Raw genomic sequence first — 20,656 nt, forward strand, 5'->3', positions numbered from 1 at the left:
GGATCATGTATCTGCCTTAGAGGCTGAGGGTTTATAGCAAACCAGGAATAGAAATAAAGGACATAGGACCCAGTGTAGGGCAGGGAGCTGGAACCGAGACCTGCACATTAAGCTGAGAGCTTGGAATTGGCCATTCCAGCCATGAAGAGGGCCTGGAAAATTCTATCCACTGACCCTAGAAAGCAAAGCAAAGGCAGGATGCTTGCCTTAAGCCTTGATAGAAAAGAGAGCAACTCAGGAAAAGCTAGAACACCAAACTGTCCAGATGTGGAGTCTGAATTCACACTGCCAGACTCAGGGGAAAACTGACTCAAGAAACTAACAAAAATAATGACCACTACAACAGCCACAAAGGTCTGGAACCAGAAAACTTGGCAAGGAAGTTCCCACTAGAGACCTAAGAAATCCTGAGTGGTTGTAGGATATGAGCTCTTGAAAGCTGTTTCTACAAAGCGCTGAATATTCTCAGCCAGGAGGAGATGGCATACCAATCCACAGCAACAGGCCTCACAGGGAGGAAGAGGAAGTTGTAAACTAGATTGCAAAAGGCACCTAAAGCCAGAGAAACCAGAGCACGTATTTGGATGAGAAAGTGAGGCTCCAGCAGCAGGCAGGTAAGGGGATGTGACCTCCCAAGTCTTTGCTGATATTTGTGACTGGTTAGTCTAGCTGGGGAGTGTTCCATGTTATGGGTTTGATCCCCGTGTGGGCCCATTAGCTCTGCTTTCATTCCCAGACTGAACTCCTAACTTTATCCAGCTGTTTTGCAGATGTATGTCATTGGTCACAAGTGGAATCAAGGGGCAGTATGGCTGGAAGTGTGTGCAATAAACAAAACTACCTACAATCACAGGAAAGAAGTGAAAATAGTTGGTCAACCTTTGAAATATCCCCTTGCCTAAGAGAAAACAACTCAAAATACATGACGCATGAAAAGCAAGGAGCACCATTTCTGTATACAAAGAACAATGTGTATTAAGGTATGTGAAGGAGAATACCAATTTACATTGGGATGTGTTCCTGAGCTAGCAAAGAGTCTGCAGACTAATGAAGAAGATATTGAGGGACATAAGAGAACACTATTCTGCATGTTGCAGCTCCATTCTATAGTCTCTCTTGATTTCTCAGGTTCCAATATCATATTAAATTATTCGGCTCCAAGTTTTTCATTTGAAAGGTTGGCTTACCTTGAAAGTCAGTCATTTATATAAAGTGATTTCTAACTAAATGCGGAACCAAAATGCATTATGGAACATATATATGTTATAACTAGTCATGATAAATGAGTGGAAATATCTGGTTAACCTTGGAAATAATCACTTGTCTACTTGCCTGGAATAAGTAACATTTTATTCTGAGTGAATAAAGTAGAGAGATTATGGTGGGGCACAACAAAGTTGAATTACAAAGACTGGAAATGATTGCAATTATTTCATGGTTTTCCTTAAAGAGTTCTTAAGAAAAGAAGGATGCATATCGGAGAAAATGTCCACTTTGTGTTGCACTAGGCTCTTGGGTGCTGGTGGGAGTTAAACAACCCAAGAATCAGAAAGGAACAGAATGAAGCGCACACATTTTCTTGCCCCTAAGCGAAGTGATATTGTGCTAAGGACTGATGCCTTCTGGAAGTAGGGAGAGGGCTTACACAAATCCAGGAGGCAGACAAGCATGATATTGACCTTCTGTGAAACACTTACAGCTTCCAGAGAATGGTAGGCTCCATAGTTGAAGTTATCACCACTCCGTTCTTTCCCTTCATTGTGTTGCATTTCCTCATCTTCATCATCTAAAAGGGCCTAAAACAAGCATGACAACATTGTGAGGGAGGTCCATATCTAAGTAGGTCCATGTTTTTTCTGCCATATCTTGGAGCATGGGCTGACCAAGATGGCAGCACCTTCAGCACACATATCAAGCAGCACAAATATTAGGTTTAGAAAGGGATCAGGTTTCTTCCACATATCTATAAAATCTTACTTCTTGGCACCCAATTTACATCACTCCATTCAAAACCCACTTACTCCCTGGAAGCAACATATGTGCTCTTTGGTTATTCTATACTACGAATTCTCTAGACATCAGCCTGCATCTGGTATCCAGTGCCTCTGAAATACACAGCTTGGGAAACCATTCGGAAACAAAGAAATTCTTATAACCACTCATACTTTGAAGGTTCCTGGCAGATGTCTGTGACATGTGAGGATGATTAATAAGCTCACAGCTGCTCACGCCATCAGGAAACTCCAGGGCCAAATCACCAATTAGTCCATAACCTACCTCGCTGAAGGGGAGAACAGGAGCCAGAATCTGTCCTGCTGTTCAGATACAGGTCATAAGGCTGGTGTCTGGCTGGGAGGGTGATGTTCCCTCTGCTGGGGGCTGCTGGTGACACTCCCCCTTTCCCAAAGGGTGCTTTTTATGACTGGTTTCTGACACCCTCCCTGCCCCCCCCCCCCCAACACTCTGTTCTTGTCTCCTGGCCTCAAATAAGAAAAGAGAGAGGGACTTAGTATTTGTGGAGCATCTGTGATACACCCAGGCACTGTCAGACATTTGACTTACGTTTAATCACTTAATCTTCCCAATAATGTTATGAAGCAGTTATCACCATTACCATTTTACTGACAAAAAAACTGAGGCTCAAGAGGTTAACAGCTTGTCTGAAGTCACACAGCCAATAGTTAGTCAAATCAGGATTTGGATCCAGATCTGCCTTGGTTCCATAACCAATATGTGCCCTTTCTATGACATGTTCCTCTGACAAGTTGCTTTGCTTTTATGTCCATCTACCTCAATGTCTTCATCTATAAAATGGAGAAGGGAAGGACAAGAACTTGAAAATATCTCAGGTCCACTCTGGGTGGGCTGCTTGATCTTATGCAAGACCAGCAGGGGGCCCTGGCCTACCTACCTGCAGGTCTTTAATTGTCACTGAATATTCTAAACTGTGGGACTTCAGGAAGGATTTGACTGGATGCAGACTGACAGCTGGGACCAGGACATCTGCAGGATCACCTAAAGTGGAGGGAAGTTTCCAGAAGTTGAGCTGAAGAGAAGAGAAACAAAACGAGATTAAAGGACAGTTCAGGTAAAAGGCACAATGAGCTCATGCTTCTGGAACCATTGCCAAAAGCCAGGGTGATCCCTGAGGGGCAGGGTTATGCCCAAGGGTGAATTTTCCCATTTTACAATTGTATCTGCTCATGCCTGCCCAGCAAGCAGCACCTGGCAGAGTCTAAGAACCAGTAAGCATACGGTAGATAGAAGGATGGAGCCCACTACTCAGGCCTCCCACCTCCCAGGACGGCATTACTGATCTACAGCACTTCTTCCCCATCAATCCTCCTAACTGTACAAATGGCATGTTAATAATACAGGGTTATTTACAGTAAATCTTCAGGAATATGAAAAAAAAAGTCGGTGGTATAAGAGTCCTCTTCCACCAACGTTAGAAGATACCCGAGAGACTAAGAACAAGGTACCGTGAAGTTGTCTGAATTCACCAGCTGACTCAGTTTGCTGATCTCATTTTCATTTCTGACATTAATCCTAAAAACTTGGTCCCTGGAGGAAAAGCAAAAAAGAAAAAAAAAGAAAAAAAAAAAGATAAACCAAACTTACTATCCCAGATATAACTGGGCCAAATGAGAAGAAATGGTCTAGTCTTTGATTATTATGTATAGCCCTTAAAAATAAGACGACATGGCAAATATGGAAAAGTGCTTATGGTATAACTTTAAGGGAAATAGTAAGTGAAAGAGCAGGACACAAAGTTGTATGTATGCCATGATTACAAGTATGGAAAAAGCAGCTGCTTGGAAGAAAAACAGACAACGGAAATATACCAAATGCTGACAGTGCTTATGTTCAGGTCGTGGGATTACGGATAACTTATTTTTTTTCCTGGTATCTGTTTTCTGTAATGTGATCATATTACTTTATAATGAAAAACATATATATTTTACAGAAAGGAATGTTCCTGAGTTACACGCCAAGTTAACTTAAGACATAAAGAGGCACTTCTTCACTGTCAGGGGCAAGGACTGAAACTTTGGCAGAACCTCCATGCTAGGAGGAGCTGGAAAAGAAAGCAGACCCCTTCTATCCTTGGAGCTTTAGCTATTTATCCTCCTGTAGAAAAGATGGGAGATGCTGGGTGCTCTCTCCATCCCTTCCAGCTCCAGAATCCTAAAAAATGTGAATTACAATGGAAACTGAATAAGGCTAAACTTGGGATTTGATCTGCCCGATAGAGCCCTGAGAGGACCCAGAAGGGAATGCCAGTCTCGATCCCCCTTTGTTGTTGGTCCTGCACTTGTTTCCTATACACGATTTAGCTTCCGCAGCAGCGGCAGGGGTAGAGGCCCCTGAAGTCTTGTGTGTGGGTGGGAGAAGGCCGAGCCTGAAAAGCTGCCTTTGTGCTCTCAGCCGCCTCAGGGAGTCAGGCGAGCCATTAGGCCCGTTGCTAGGTGACAGCTCGAATGCATCTGCACTTGACGCTGTCACATACGTCATCCCTTTGACAAGAGTGAATGCAGGAAGAGCCTGCTGGAGAGGACTGTGGGCTGAAGGACCTGTTGACAGAGAAAATGATTTGGTCCCAGGGAACTAAACATGCAGCCTCCCGTGGCAACTCCGCATCTCCTTGTCAGGAAACCGGCTAGATCCGGATGGACTCTCGAGATATAACTTTGTTCTGGGAGGATTTGGGGGCCTTTTGAGGGTGAGGTGTCTCAGCCAGCCCCAAGGAGGCCGGGGCCACTGCAGGGGCTCCCATTCCAGGTGGCAGGTCTAAAGGGAATGCCAGTGCCAAAGGCTCATTTTCCCCAGATGCCTCCTGGGAGGTAGGTAGCTAATGTGCATCCTAGGAGAGTTGCTGAGGGTTTCCTGGAGAAACTACTGGCCGGGCAGGTCTCAGTCGGAACCTGACAGGCTTGCAAAGGACAGGACTGCAGCTCTGGGAAGAGAGGGCGTCAAACCACCATTTCCCTGACACGAACAAGCAGCCTTGCGAAAAAGGGCCGGGTTTAAAACTGAAGGGAAATCCTTACTCCTGACTAACAGGGCAGTCTGTCAAACTCAGGCTCTGCCACAACCTACCCCCAAAACTTCAGAAAAAGGGGCACAGTAAAAAATGGATGTCCTAGAAAGAGCCTGTGTTAGTGTCTCTCTTCGTAAAACTAGGTATCCTTAAAAATACAGCATTGACCAGAATAATAACAAAGAAGGAGGGGAGGGAGAAGGAACAGGAAGAGGAAAATGAGGAACCTAAGGGGAAAAAAGCTCTTTCAAGTGTGAAAATAATGTTACACATTCACCTGGAGCATGTATTTTACTTTTCCCAAAGTGATGACTCCATCAAAGAACTTCCATACTCCTGGGCACAGTCTGTGACCATGGATCACAGTAAATCTAACTGGCCCAGATGATAATTAAATCCACAGCCCATTTCATTATGCTCCAATCAGTCAAGCTACAGAGGTTAAAGAAACCCTGCCTGTGGGCCTGGCAATCATCCCACCCAGTCTTTACCACCTAACCCGCATTGTCCATGAAGCTTTCCCTAATCAGAGGAGGCAGAATTAGGAACGGTCTTCAGATGGTGCTAAAAATTAGGAGGAGATGAGGAGAGTCTAACATTATTCTTATAAGCATAAGCACATCAATACTTGAAAGCAAAGAGAAAATAAATTGGGGTGCTATGTGAAGGGCAGCCATTTTCTTGCCCTCACGTCCTTGTCTTTGATTAGAAATGCCTATTCCAGGTCAGGAGAGTGTAGACAGTTGAGTACAACTTAGCTCCACTCTCTGGATATTAATCCAAAGACCCTGAGATCTTTCTGAAGATGGAAGACTGGCCTGGAGGCAGGGAGGGCACATTTTGGGATGTGCAGTTGCCGTGTCCACTCTTCCTAGCTTAGAGGGGATACATACAGCTCTTCTTAATTCTGGCCCTTATGGCTTCTCGCCCTTTTGGCTAAAATCAAGCATAGTAACTCCAGCCCTCTTCCATACCCAATGCTGTCCAGTGCTACCAGTGCAATGATTCATGATATCCTTGCACTCATCCTCAAATTGTCCCATATTCTGGGTAGTGAATAATCACCTCGGTGACTGAGCGTCTAGCCTCCCGTAAGCAGCCAACCAGCTTGTTCTTTGAGCCCTTCTCACATGTTCTTTGAGCCCCTCTCACATGTTCTTTGTGTTTTCTCACCTGCAACCCCAGCAAGACTTAGCAGCCGTGAGTGTAGAGAGATGGTTTAGCAGAACCCTTAAATTTGATGCTATAACCAGTTCTCCAACTACTTCCTGTCCTCTGCCTGCCCCACATCTCTAGGCACCCCAGCCACGGTCCCCTCCTTAAGATGAGTGAAGACCAGGGCATAAGGCACCAGCAGAGTAAGAGACTGAGAAGGTGGTGAGCTGGGGGGAAGGGAAGGAGACTGGGTGCTGGGGAGAAACCACCATTCTCACCTCCGTTGCCACTGCACCCCTCAAAGCCAATCTAGGTCCTAGCTTCCTGACCAGTTGCCTGCTCAGAGGCCAACCTTTCTTGAGCTGGGTGTCTAGGACATGCCTTTGGGCCCCAGAAAGGATTCCACAACCTTGGTGGGTTCCCTCCTGTGGGGTGAGTACAGATTTGGGGCTAAGTAGGACACTATTGGTTAAAACCAAGTGCAATTAGCTCAGGCACACAGGCCCTTCTGTGCAAAACTCCCGTGGTGAGCACTCTGGGGCCCAGCCCAGCTGCCTAAGGCCAGGTGTCTGCTGCAATGTAAGAGAGGTCTGTATCCTGAGGGTAGAGATGTTTCAGCCACGTGAATAGCTGCAGTGGGTGCCTGACAGCTCTGTGTGTCAGCCCAGTCGGCAGTGAGGGTAGTCATTACATACATACTACTGAGCTGCATGAAGAAAAATCTCCTTCCCGGCCACCTGCTATGCCTAACCCCTCTGAGCTATTTGGCAGTAGAGACACAGGTGTGAACAGAAGTCATCACCATAAAAATTACTCAATCTCATATAACTAATTATCTCAATAAACAAGCCCAAAGTCTCTTTAGCCAGGTGGTATAATAGGGTAAGCTAATAGATATAGATGAGTGAGACAAGAGGATTCTATTTGGAGATTAACTTGTATTATAGCAGGAGGGTATGGGTTTCACATTCAAAGTTCCAGCTCCCCTGCTTACCAGGTAAGTGGTCTTGGGTGGGTTCCTTAACCTTTCCAAGGCAGAAATTTTTCACGTTTAAATTGAGGAAAATAACACACCTGCCTGGCAGGGTTGTTGTGTGATCCAGAAGATAATGTACATGACAGCTCTTTGCAAATGGCAAAGCATTATGCAGTAATGAGTTATCATAATTCAATCTTCTAGCAGGGCACCGTGGCATCCTTTCATCTCTCCTACCTCCCAAATGTCCTCTACTTTGCAAACCTCAAAGGATATACTGTTTGGAGCGTGCTGAGCATGAGTGTGCATGCATACATACACACAATGTACAGGTGTGTCCTTGCATGTCAATTTTCATAGCTCTTGCTCAGCAAGACAAATCAAATCCCCAAGTCCCAGAAGCTGACAACAAAGCACCAGCTCTACAAAGCCCTCATCATTAACGGAAAGGTAAAATCAAAGAGCCCAGCTGGGACCAAGGTTTTCCCTTAAGCATGGTAGATAGAGACAAATAATTTCTGGTAATTCTTGCTAATCAATAATATAGGGGTAAGAAAGTAGAAGAGGCCTGGAACCAACATTACAAATAAGAGCTAAGAAGAAAAAGATTTGGGAAGAGATGAAGGAGCTGGGAAGGGACCATGGAGACCATCTAGTACAGATTTCCCAGATGAGAAATTGAGCCTCAGAGAGAAGTAACTTGTCCAAGAAGACACAGTGGCAGAGCTAGGACAGGAGCCTAAATCTTCTTTTCCCAATGCTGTCCTGCTTATGGTATCACCAACTGCTCATTTTCAGTTTTACTTGGCTCCCATATTTCTGAACTAACCAAATAAACAATAATAATAAGTCTAAGAGGAACTTACCCAAAAAACTTTTCTCGGCCATAGACACTGGGCCCAATAAGGGCCCCAAAGAACAGTATCCACCTCATGTCCCAAGGGGTGTCATTCATAGAGTGGCTGAGTCAAGCTGTATTTATAGGAAGTCTGAAGCAGACTCATGTCCTCAAAAATGCTAATGCTACTCCCAAGCACCCTTTCAACTCTGACGGTAAGTCAGGCCGGCTCCTATCAATGCCTCTTCCATTCCTTTCAAGTGATAAAGGACAAGCCACTTGATTTACTAGTCAGGAACTTGCTCCACAGGCTGGAAAAGTCGGTGCCAAGGGTGCCAAATTACTCATCCCCTGGCATTTAAATAGTGTTTTTTGAGTAAATAGGAAAATCCCACAGTGAAGGATGGAGTTTACAGAAAAGGCCTGATTATGAGCCTGGGACAGAGTACTTCTAGAGTAATAAAAAAGTGAAGAGTATCAAAGTAATCCCAAGCCAGTTTCCAAGACCACATGCTTGTCAAGGCCTGTCAGAATTTCACCAGAGTGGGTTATAATGGGGAGCTTGTGGCTTCTGTTATGACTTTGAGGCATGATTCTTAGGACTCCACAAAGAAAGAGGAGATATCTGAGGTTAACAGTACAGGAAGAAAAAAATCACAAGTTTTCCTTGGGGTCTGAGCTAAAGGTAAGGCTTAATGATACTGGTGATAATAAGACTATCTTACATATGCTAGACTCTGAATTTGCTTCCTTTCCACCAAGTCTGAACAGAATAAATAGAAAACATTCATGATATCCAGAACTGCTTCAGGAGCCCTGGGGTCTTTGAGTTTATCCCAGAAGGCCCAAATCCCACAAACCTCCCTCACCCCATGATCCCCATTGTCAACACTCTTTCCACACTTGTCCAAGGAGAGTAAGCACAAGCAAGAGTCATGTTGGGAGTTGTGGACCTGGGACCTCTATCTCCTCTTCTTCCCTCAGGGTTCCTTTGTCCTCCCAGCACGTAAACTGAATTTCAGTGCCCGTCCTGGTGTCTGCAGAGGCTGGACTCTACTTCACTGAGAGAGATTTCAGCTTTGAAGTTAGTAATGAGAAACTGAGATCCAAATCTGCAAGGGATGGGAGGTTGAGAATCAAATACCCAGAATTCCAGGCAGATTCATTTCCCACCTTTCTCTCCCAGAGAAAACCATCAACATAAAGAAAATCTAAATGCCTTCTGGAAGTGAATGTCTAAGGAGAAATTGTGAAGAAGCTGAGACCCAGACTTGATGGGGCAAGCAGGAGAAAGAAGTGTTGTTGGTTTGGGTTCCCACCAGTGTTTATGATACAACATACCAGAAGACAATGAGAACTAGAAGATCCAACACCTGGCACAACGCCTCCACAGTGGAGTTGCTTAATTAGTATTTATTGAATAAATGAACTCAAAAATCCCTTTCTAACTCTAAAATGTTGCATGATTAAGATGAAGGGGTACAGCACAGTGACTCGCTGTGTTTTAGGGCAACATGACAGGGAGAAATGGTGCTCCAGATCAGGATTAGAAAAAGGAATAATCACAACCCAACTCTGCTTCAAACCAAAGGGATTTTAATGGTGTTTGTTTATTCCCCTGAGCCCTAATATGGGTGGTCTCGCACATGCTCCATGATTGTCTTTAAGCCAAGCCAGGTCTCTTCAGCTGTAGGCAAGATCTGATCAGCTGGCAGGAGGAAGCCATAGCGACCAGTGTCTCTCAGTTCAAAGGCAAATGAGTATTTGATGCCCGAGTCATAGGCCCAATCAATGCTTCCTCCACTGGCTTGGTCTGAAGGGCAAATAAGAATAAAGTCTGGTTATGCTCAGCCCCTACATGTGGACCATGAGAGCAGGGATAGGTTAGTAAGGGGTCAAGCTTATGAAAAAATACAAGAACAATTCTGAAAGCAAAAGGTGTTATTCAAATGGACACTCTACTTAGCCCTTCTCTGGGGTTCCTAGGAGCCTCTGGCTTCACCACCCATTTGGAATCCTGCCTCCTGTCCTAATTGGCATGTTCTACACCTTAGAGAGGCTGCAGTACTTCCTGAATCCCTTCTTTAGACTGATGCTAGCCTTAGACATTGTTTTCTCCAGTGAGGGTTGGAGGGATGACAAACTGAGTAAGAGATTTGCCCCCTTGCCCTCAGCGGCTTTCAGTATAAGAGTAGAGCAGGCTCTTCTCTATTATCAAATAATGTTTCCTGCACCTGTGTGTGATGGGTTAAACCAACACAGCAAATGTGCACCTGAGACATGCATTGTTGCTGCTGACATGACAGCTGATGAAAGAGGATGGCGTTAGCCTAGGAAGGCTTGAGGCAATGATGACTGTGGAGAGGTGAGCAATGGACCAACCCTAAGGCCTCTCCCATGGAGGGCAGGTAGAGGGCAGATAGAGGGCAGGTAGAGGGCAGAGCTGGAACAGAGATGGAGGAAGCCACCTAGTCCCTAAAGAATGGGGCTGGGTAAAGGGGAGGAGCAGGGAGGCCATACCAGGGAGATTAGGACTAGTAAATTGTTAATATTGTGAATTAATACTGTGAGCTACTGTGAATTGTGCCTTTGGTTCACCCACAGCAACTATGGTAACACCTGGTAAATAACAAAGACTAACTAGTTGCTGACGTGAACTGAATCGGCCCTGGGTACCAAAGTACTAACTTATACCTTTGGTGTGGCTACAGGACACAAGGATCCCACTAGAGATCCATATTGGACAGAATTCTGTCTTCAGATTGAATTGTGACTCTGCAAATCATTAGCTGGGTGATCTAAGGCAAATCATTTAATCTCTCCGAGGCCTGAGTGCTTCATCTGTCAAATAGAGATAATAACATGACTTATTTCACATGGCAGTGAGAATTAAATGGGAAAATATAATGGTTATAATTATAACAATTGTTGCATTCTTACTAAATGTGTTAGGCATTATGCTAAACACTTACTGTAAATTGGTTTATTTAATCCCCACCTTGGTCATGAGGTAGGTAGGTGCTAATATTATTCCCACTTTATAGAGGATGAAACTGAGATTTGGAGAGATTAAGTGAAGGAGCAGAGATAATGATGACTATCATTATCAAATAAATGGCTGGAATCCTATCAAGAAGATTGGATCATGTTAAGGGTGAGAGGTTTCTGGAGGAGACCAATTCACTGGGGAAACTAACATGCATAATTTATACACTGCTTTAGAGTAAGCAAAGACTTTTATTCTACATTCTATCTTTTGAGCCTCTTGACAACCCATTTCAATGATGACCTGCCCAAGGTTACTTTGTCCCAAAGTAGCAGAGTTTTATATCAAACCCAGGCCTCTGTCCCCAAGGTGTGTCCTCCTCCCCCTAACCCACTATGACAACACACTAGAATTAAATTCTCCTGGACCAAACACCTATCATAGTGCAGCTCCTCAAGCCTGTTTCAGACGGGAAACAGCACAGGAAATGTCTTGGGCACCACAGAAGCAGAGCCACCTCTTGGGTGGAGTGAGGAGGCAGGTGTTCATCTCAGAACTACATACAAACCTGGGGCAGAAGACAAAGAGTACTTAATTGGAACTGGTTCTTAGAGGCAGTGGTTGTTCAAATTGAAATGAGGCCGGGGAATAGAGTCAGCTCTGGGCATAGATGCATCCAGAACTTGCGTGACCGTTAGTGGTCAGGTTCCAAACCCCATCGCTAGTCTGAGTTTTGCCTATTAGAAAGACCTTCAATTCCCTCTACTCATCTGTGACCCTACCAAGGAAAATAAACTAAACCTTAGCCTTCCCAGGTCTACCACATAGGTAAATACCTCCCAGTAAAGAGGGTGAAAAACTAGATGTATGAGACCCCTGTGAGGGTCTTGGGGGGTATATGGTGCCATCCTGCTAACATTCTGGACTCCAGCCTCCACTCAGTGGCTTCCAGTCATAGACAGCCACACTGTCCTCAGCCTGAAGCTGCCATTGTGGTCTCAGGCTTGGAGGTAGGTCCATTCCTACCTCTCCACCTCCACATTCAGAGGGCTCTCCTCCCTAGGGATTCCCCCAGCTGAAGGGAAAGTCTATCCCATATGGAGGATAGGCAAGTGTAAGGAAATCAGACTTCCCAGAGAAAAGCCTAAAAAGTATGCAATAAGAGCTACAAAGCTGTTTTTGCTATTTGACTTGATAATCTTGCCTTGGGAATATACTCCAAAGAAATAACATAAAAGAAAAAGGAATCTACACAAAGATGTTCATAGTAGCACTATTTAGGAAAAATGTGGAAATAATCCACAGGCCCAATAACTGGGATATTGCAATATAAAGGAAAAACAATTGCCTGGACTATAAATACCTACAACCTTATAGGAGACAAAGTTAACTGAAGAACAGCTGGTCACAAAATAGAACACAGACATCAATAACTACTAGATAAATGTACTTGTATTCACCGACAAAAGTAATAAATGAGACAAGAATTGTGGGAAGATAGCGTAGGAAGCTCCAGGAATCAGTCCCTCCACCAAAACAACTACTAAACAGACAGGAAGTGTCTAAATCAACTATTTCAAAACTCAGAAGTCCAGTAGAATACAGTATAGAATCCAGGGAAGAGGGGGAGGAAGACAGTGGCAAACTACTGTCAAATAACAGGAAACTGTTATCTCCATGTGGCAGTTACTGGCAACTATACCAGTCCCATGGCAGGCAGCAATGGTGTCTGGCCCATGGCATGGCTTGCTGGTGCCAGAAAGGGACATAAAAATCCAGATCCCCAAGACTAGGGGTGGGGGAGTGATTGTAGACCAATCGCTGATCACTGCTTTTGTTTAGCTACTTTGGATCACTGGGTGCCTGGTTCTGAGGGCAGCCGTTGTTCCAACCTGCCCTGGACAAAGGCAGTGGCAGAGGCGACTTAAGGGCAGTACTCTTCCTCAGAGCCATGGAGGTCTGTTTCCTGGGAATTAGAGGGGACATTCAAACCCCTGTAAACAGGAGAAATCCTAAGGCCATTAGCAAGCACAACCCTGGGACAAGACATACGTTCAGAAAAGACAGTGAGGATCCTGCACTTTGCATTCACTTTGGGGTGACATTCCTGATGGAGAGCCACACTCTGACAGCAAACAGCTGCCAATGCAAAGCCAATTTGCAAAGATGGTGAAAGGTGTGTTTTGCTTAGGTTTGCCTGGTTTTGTTAGCTCCTGACACTCAAGAAAATTCTGTCATATCACCAGCTAGTTACAAATTCAAGAAAAAGACTTTTGAAGGAATGTACACCAGAGTTAACATTTTAAATTTTTAAAAAGTTCAGTATGCAACAAAAGATTACAAGACAAACAAAAAAACAGGAAATGATGGCCCAGCCAAAGAAAAAAGATAAAAATCCAGAAAACATCAAAGAAGATGACAAGATTGTGGACATACCAGAAAAAGACTTTAAAAAAAATGATATTCAAAATGATCAAGGAGATGGAGGAAAACACAGAGGAAGAAATAATGGCTACCAGGAAAACAATGAGTGAACAGTACGAGAATCTCAATAAAAAGAAAGAAGTTTTAAAAAGGAACCAAACAAAACAACTAGACTTGAAGGCCACAATAAATGAAATGAAAAATTCCTACAGGGGTGTTTCAACAGCATATTGGACCTGGCAGAAGAAAGAATCAGTGAATTCGAAGACAAGACAATTGAAATGATTCAGGCTGAGGTACAGAAAGAAAAAAGAATTATTAAAAGCAAAAATAGCCTGAGACACCTCTGTGACACCATCAAATGCACCAATATACACAGTATGGGAGTCCTAGGAGAAGAAAGAGAGAAAGGGGCAGAAGGAATAGTCAAACAAATAATGACAGAAAACTTCCCAAACTTAGCAAAAGATGTGAATATTCACATTGAAGAAGCCCAGAGAACATCAAACAGGAAAAACTTAAAGAAAAATATGTTCCATCACACACCAATCAAACTGTCGAATGCAAAGGACAAGAAAAGTGTTCTGAGGGCTGCAAGAGAAAAGCAATGTGTTATGTACAAGGCAGTCCCAATTAGATTAAGTGTCTATTTCTCATCAGAGACCATGGAATCAAAAAGGCAGTGGGTTGAAATACTTAAAGTGCTGAAAGAAAACATATACCAGCCAAGAATTTTAAATCCAACGAGACTTTCTTTCAAAAACGAGGAAGAGATTAAGACATTCCCAGGTGAACAAAAGCTGAGGGAGTTTATCACCACTAGACCTTCCCTATAAGCCATGCTAAAGGGAATTCTTCAGACTGAAAGGAAAGAGCACTAGACAGTGGTTCAAAGGAGTACAGAGAAATAAAGATCTCCAGTAAAGGAAAACATTAGGATAAATAGAAATGCCAATAATACTGTATTGTGTTTTTTGGTGTGTAACACCACTTCTAACTTCCTACAGGTGCTAAAATGCAAATGCATAAAAGCAATAATAAATCTATGGCTTTGAACATACAATATCACAGATATAATTTATAAAAAGTACAAAAAAAGGTGGGGAGGTAGAGGGACACAGGAACACTGTATACGTATGCTATTGAAGTCAGGCTGGTAATCAATCAAATATAAGTGTTATATATTTAGGATGTTAAATTTTAACCCCATGGTAACCACAAGGAAAATGGATGAAAAATACATCCAGATAGAAATGAGAAGGGACTCAATATGGTACAATACAAAAAAAACAAATAAATATGAAAATAGTCATTAAAGGAGAATTGAGGGACAAAAAAGGTATAAGAATTACAAAGACTAAATAGCAAAATGGCAGGAAAAAGTCCTGCATTATCAGTGGTTACTTTAAATGTAAATGGATTAAACTCCCAAGTCAAAAGGCAGAGATTGGCAGAATGAATATAAAAGCATTACCCAATTATATGCTGTCTAAAAGAGACTTACCTTAAATTCAAAGACAAAAGTAGGTCGAAAGTGAAAGGATGGAAAAAAAATACATACTATGCAAGCAGGAACCACAAGAGAGCTGGGGTAGCTATACTAATAACAGATAAAATAGTCTTTAAGTAAAAAACTGTTACCAGGGTCAAAGACAGTCATCATATACTGATAAAAAGGTCAACTCAGTAAGAAGATGTAACAATTATAAATGTATATGCACCTAACAGCAGAACTACAAAATATACAAAGCAAATACTGACAGATCTAAAGGGAGAAATGGATAGTTCTATATTAATAGTAGGAGACTTTAATATACCACTTTCATTAATGGATAGACCATTTAGACAGAAGATCAATAAATAAATAGAAGATTTGATCGATACTCTAAATCAACTAGACTTAATAGACATATATAGAACACTTCACCCAACAACAACAAAATACACATTCTTCTCGAGTGTACATGGATCATTCTCTAGGATAGACCACATCTTAGGTCACAAAACAAGTATCCATAAATTCAAAAATATTGAAAGCATACAATGCATCTTCTCTGACCACAATGGAATGAATCTAGAAATCAATTACAGAGAGAGAAATGGAAAATTCATAAACATGTAGAAATTAAACAACATATTCTTTAAAAACAAATGGGTTAAAGCGGGAATCACAAAAGAAATTAGAAAATATCTTGAGGTGAATTAAAATGAAAATACAACATGCCAAAACATATGGGATACAACAAAGACAATGCTGGGAGAGAAATTTACAGCTCTACATGCTTACATTAAAAAGAAAAAAGACTTCAAATCAGAGACCTAAAATCAAAACTGTAAGAAGTAGAAAAAGAAGAGCAAACTAAACCCAAAGCAAGCAGAAGGAAGGAAATAAATAACAAAGATTAGAGTGGAGACTAATGAAACAGAGAATAAAAAACATTAGAGAGAATCAACAAAACCAAAAGTTGGTGTGGTTCCTTGAAAAGATCAATGAAATTGACCAAACTCTAGCCAGACTGATGAAGAAATAGAGAGAGAGGACACAAATAACTAAAGACAGAAATGAAAAGGGGGACAGAACAATATCTCTTATGAATATAGATGCAAAAATCCTCAACAAATACTAACAAATCCAATCTAACAGCTCATTAAAAGAATTACACACCATGATCAAGTGGGTTTTATCCCAGGTATGTTAAGGATGGTTCAACATAAGACAATCAATTAATGTAATACACCACATTAACGTAATAAAAGAAAAAAAAAACCACATGATCTTCTCAATTGATGTAGAAAAGGCATTTGACAAAATCCAGTACCCTTCTTAACAAAAATACCTTAAAAACTATGAATAGAAGGAAACTTCCTCAACACATGAAAAACTCACAGCTAACATCATTCTTAACAGTGAAAGACTGAAAGCTTTCTTCCTAAGATCAGGAACAAGACAAGGAAACCCACTGTCACCATTGTTACTTAATATTGTACTGGAAGTTCTAGCCAGAGCAATTAGGCAAGAAAAAGACATAAATGGCATCCAAATTGGTAAGGAAGAAGTAAAACTTTCACTATTTACAGATGACATGATCCTATACACAGAAAATCCTGGAAAAAAAATACACAATAAAGATCCCAGAGTTAGTAAATGAATTCAGCTAAAGTTTCAGGATACGAGATCAATACCCAAAATCAGTAGTCTTTCTATACCCTAGTAATGATCAATCTGAGAAAGAAATCAAGAAAAAAATCCCATTTACAACAGCAACTAAAAGAATCAAATATCTAGGAATAAATTTAACCAAGGATGTGAAGGACTTGCAAACAGAAAACTGCAAGGCATTGCTAAAGAAATCAAAGAAGCCCTAAATAAATGGAAGGATATTACATGTCCATGGATTGGAAGATTAAATATTGTTAAGATGTCAATTCCACCCAAAATTATTTACAGGTTCAACACAATCCCAATCAAAATTCCAACAGCCTTCTTTGCAGAAATGGAAAAGCCAATCATCAAATTTATATGGAAAGTTAAGGGACCCCAAATAACTAAAGCCATCCCCAAAAAGAAGAACGAAGTTGGAAGACTCACACTTTCCAATCTTTAAACTTATTACAAAGCCACAGTAATCAAAACAGCATGGTACTGACACAAAGAAAGACAAAAAGACCGATGGAATTAAAGTAAGAGGTGACAAAGTCCACTCAATTGGAAAAGAATAGTCTGTTCAACAAATGGTGTGGGGAAACTGGTTCACCATTTGCAAAAGAATGAAGATGGACCCCTACTTCACACCATATACAAAATTCAACTCAAAATGGATTGAAGACCTAAAGATAAGAGGCAGAACTATAACACCTCCTAGAAGAAACCTCCTAGAAAGCATCTTCAGGACCTTGTGTTATGCAATGGCTTCTTAGACTTTACATTCAAAGCACAAGCAACAAAACAAAAAAAAAAAAAAAAGATAAATGGGACCTCATCAAAATTAAAAACTGTTTGTGCATCAAAGAACTTCATCATGAAAGTAAAAAGACAACCTACAGAATGGGAGAAAATATTTGGAAACCACATATCCATTAAGGGTTTAATATCCAGAATATATAAAAAAGCCCTTCAACTCCTCAACAAAAAGACAAACAACCCAATTAAAAAATGGACAAAAGACTTGAGTAGACATTTCTCCAAAGAAAATATACAAATGGCCAAAAAGCACATGAGAAGATGCTAAACATCATTATCCATTAGGGAAATGCAAATCAGAACCACATGAGATAGCATTTCACACTTACCAGTATGGCTACTATTTAAAAAACAGAAAATAACAAGCATGGAGAGGATGTGGAAAGATAGGAACACTTGTTCATTGTTGGCAGGAATGTAAAATGGTGCAGATATTGTGGAAGACAGTTCAGTGGTTCTTCAGAAAGTTAAGTATAGAAATATCATATGACCTAGCAATCCCATTCTAGATATATCTGAAAAGAATTGGAAGCAGGGACTCAAACAAATATTTGCACATCGATGTTCATAGTGGCCTTATTCGCAACTGCCAAAAGATGTAAGCAACCAAAGTGTCCATCAACAGATGAATGGATAAACAAAATGTAGTATATACACACAATGGAATATCAGTCAGTTCTAAAAAGAATGAAGTTCTGATACATGCAACAACATGGTTGAACCTTGAAGACATCATGAGTGAAAAGAGCCATACACCAAAGAACAAATATTGTATGATCTCATTCATATGAGATAATTCCAATAAGCAAATCCATAGAGTCAGAAACTAGAATATGGGTTACCAGGGGTTGTGGCAGAGGTAGAGAATGGGGAGTTAATGCTTAACCAGTACACAGTTTCTGTGTGAGGTAATGGAAAAGTTTTGATAATGGATGGTGGTGATGGTAGCACCACTGATATGAAATAATTAAAGTAAGCAAACTCCTCGAGTAAGAATTTAGAATATAAGTTACCAGGGCTGGGGGTGGGAGTAGGGAATAGGGAGTTAAAGCTTAAAATGTACAGTTTCTATTTAAACAATGGAAAAGTTTTGTTAGTGGATGGTGGTGATAGTGGCACAACATTGTGAACATAATTAACAGCACCAAATTATATATTTGAATGTGGTTAAAAGGGTTGCATATGTTACTGGAATAAAATTTTAAAAAAAAATCCATGGAACTTCACAACACAAACAGTGAATCTAAATTAAACCATGGACTATAGTTAATAGTACAGTCATAAAAATGTGCTTTCATCAGTTGTAACAAAAGGACCACACTAAAACAATTATTAATAAAATAGGGTAGTACATGAGACGTCTTTAATTTAAAAAAAAAGTGAAATTTAAAATGATAGTAACATATGATGATTACTAGATTCTTTTTTTCCTTATAATGTCTTAAAATGCATCATAATAGCAAAGGAAGGAAGGAAGGAAGGAAGGGAGGGAGGGAGGAAGAAAGGAAGATAGATAATTGGGGGCAAAAAAGACACCTTTGTGGTCTGTAATATTACCAGATCAGTAGGCTTTTGCACTTTCATTAAGCGACCCTAGTTGGCGTTCTGGATAGGGTGAGTAAAATATTAGTCCTCTGTTCTCCAAGACTCCCATTAAGCAAACTATTACTAACAAGTGTGCATATCCTCAGATTCCCACCACCACCCCTCCTACAGATACTATATCCATGCCCACGGCACATATGAAGACACATTCCTCTTGTTCAAGCCTTATCTACCCACCTCTGCCCAACTCTGTCCATCTATGCTTATTCCCTTCTTGTCCCTTCTCTCCCCTGCCCTAGAACTTTACTTCATTGGTCATCCCTTCTCTTTCCTATACCTTCTACCTCTCTCTATCGGTTCTTTCCCTCAGTCAACAAATATCTCTCTCATCTCAAAAAGAAAGCCTTCCATTTGTCTCTGTCCTTCCCTTCTCACACTCCTCCTCTAAAAAGCAGCCTACTCACCCTGCCTCCACTTTCTCCCCTACCATGCAATCCTCTAGCTACCCTCTCCACTCTTCTGAAATTGCTCTGGTTAAGATCATCAATAAGCTACTGATGAAAATCAAATGGTAAATGTTCTGTCCTTGTTTTATTTGACCTTCTTGTGTTCTCCCTCATTTTTAACAACTGCTCCTTTCCTGGTTTCTGAAATAATCCAGGGTTCTCTGCCTCTCTTCTGAATCCTGCTATGGCTCCCTCCCTCACTGATAACCCCTTCTGCTGCCTAACACCTTGCTCCCTCCTCCACCCATGGCTTTTCCACTTCATATATTCTTTTGCTCTCCTGTTCCCATTACCCTCTCTATGTCAATTATTCCACAGAATCCCAGGACCACCTAGCCCAGAGCCTACTGGACATCACTTGAATACCCCACAAGTATCAACCTCAGTATGTCCAAAACTGAACTCTTTATCTCTCCAAGCCCAACCCGTGTTCACCTTCCAGGATTCTCTCTTAGTTAGTGACATCACTCAATGCCATTCAATGAGAAATTCTCCATTTCCAATAAATGACAAAAGCCTTTTGGTTTTACCTCCTAAATATCTTCCCTCCATCCTTGCCATCACCCCTCTAGTTGGGCCATCATCTCTCAAATGAACTCTTCTCCCTCCTCCAGTGGGTCATCCCTACTTCCAGTGGATCATCACTCTAACCTCCACATTGCTACTAATGTGTTTTATCTAAAACGCTATGCCTCAATTCTCCCTGCCCTGCTGAAAACTTGCTAGTGTTCCAAAATGGCTTCTAGAATCATTTGGTAAAATATCTAAACTCCTTAACATGGTGCACAAAAGCCTTAACTCCTGCCATTCCTCTCCTTACCACTTTTATTCCAGCAGTTCCAAACTTACTTGTAGTTTCCAGAACAATTTCACACCTCTATGACCACTTGTGATGTTAACTAGCCAGAATGCCCTTTTCCCCTTCTCTAGCCTCCTAGTGATCAACCTTCCTATATGAAGCTTTTCCTGACTATCTGCAATTATCAAATCCCCCCAATTTTCTAATACTTTTGTACCATGTCTACTACTGCACATATACTAAGTTTCATTTGTTTTCCTATTACTCTCCCAGATTATACAATGAGTTCTTTGTGAGTTCATTGTGTCCCCAGTACTTGGCATAATGTTTAGCACATAGTACATGCTTAATAAAAGTGTGCTGAACAGAATGGGTGCCTGCAAGAGGCATTTGTTTCCAAAGGATCTCTGGGCATGAGAGCCCTA

General features: G+C 41.6%; 2 protein-coding genes across 6 annotated transcripts in view; both read right to left on the minus strand.

The window, feature by feature from the left end:
* Window positions 1-20,656, minus strand: part of CPA4 (carboxypeptidase A4) — a 38,683-nt gene that overhangs the window by 15,061 nt on the left and 2,966 nt on the right. The window contains exons 1-4 of one of the 2 annotated variants that reach the window (XM_037836158.1): window positions 8,039-8,106; window positions 3,483-3,564; window positions 2,912-3,046; window positions 1,698-1,796 (exon numbers count right to left, since the gene is read on the minus strand). In XM_037836158.1, coding sequence (XP_037692086.1) covers window positions 1,698-1,796; window positions 2,912-3,046; window positions 3,483-3,564; window positions 8,039-8,106 — 384 coding nt within the window. Of the gene's footprint in view, window positions 1-1,697; window positions 1,797-2,911; window positions 3,047-3,482; window positions 3,565-8,038; window positions 8,107-20,656 lie in introns of those variants that run through there. The other variant, XM_037836157.1, reaches the window with a different exon arrangement.
* The window catches only part of CPA2 (carboxypeptidase A2), an 81,092-nt gene continuing 69,475 nt past the window's right edge, over window positions 9,040-20,656 (minus strand). For all 4 annotated transcript variants that reach the window (XM_037836153.1, XM_037836154.1, XM_037836155.1 and 1 more), the window contains one exon: window positions 9,040-9,823. In XM_037836153.1, the coding sequence (XP_037692081.1) occupies window positions 9,636-9,823 (188 nt within the window). In that variant the 3' untranslated portion in view covers window positions 9,040-9,635. The remainder of the gene's footprint in view (window positions 9,824-20,656) is intronic.

The sequence above is a fragment of the Choloepus didactylus genome, chromosome 5, assembly GCF_015220235.1.
Source record: "Choloepus didactylus isolate mChoDid1 chromosome 5, mChoDid1.pri, whole genome shotgun sequence".
Taxonomy (NCBI): domain Eukaryota; kingdom Metazoa; phylum Chordata; class Mammalia; order Pilosa; family Megalonychidae; genus Choloepus; species Choloepus didactylus.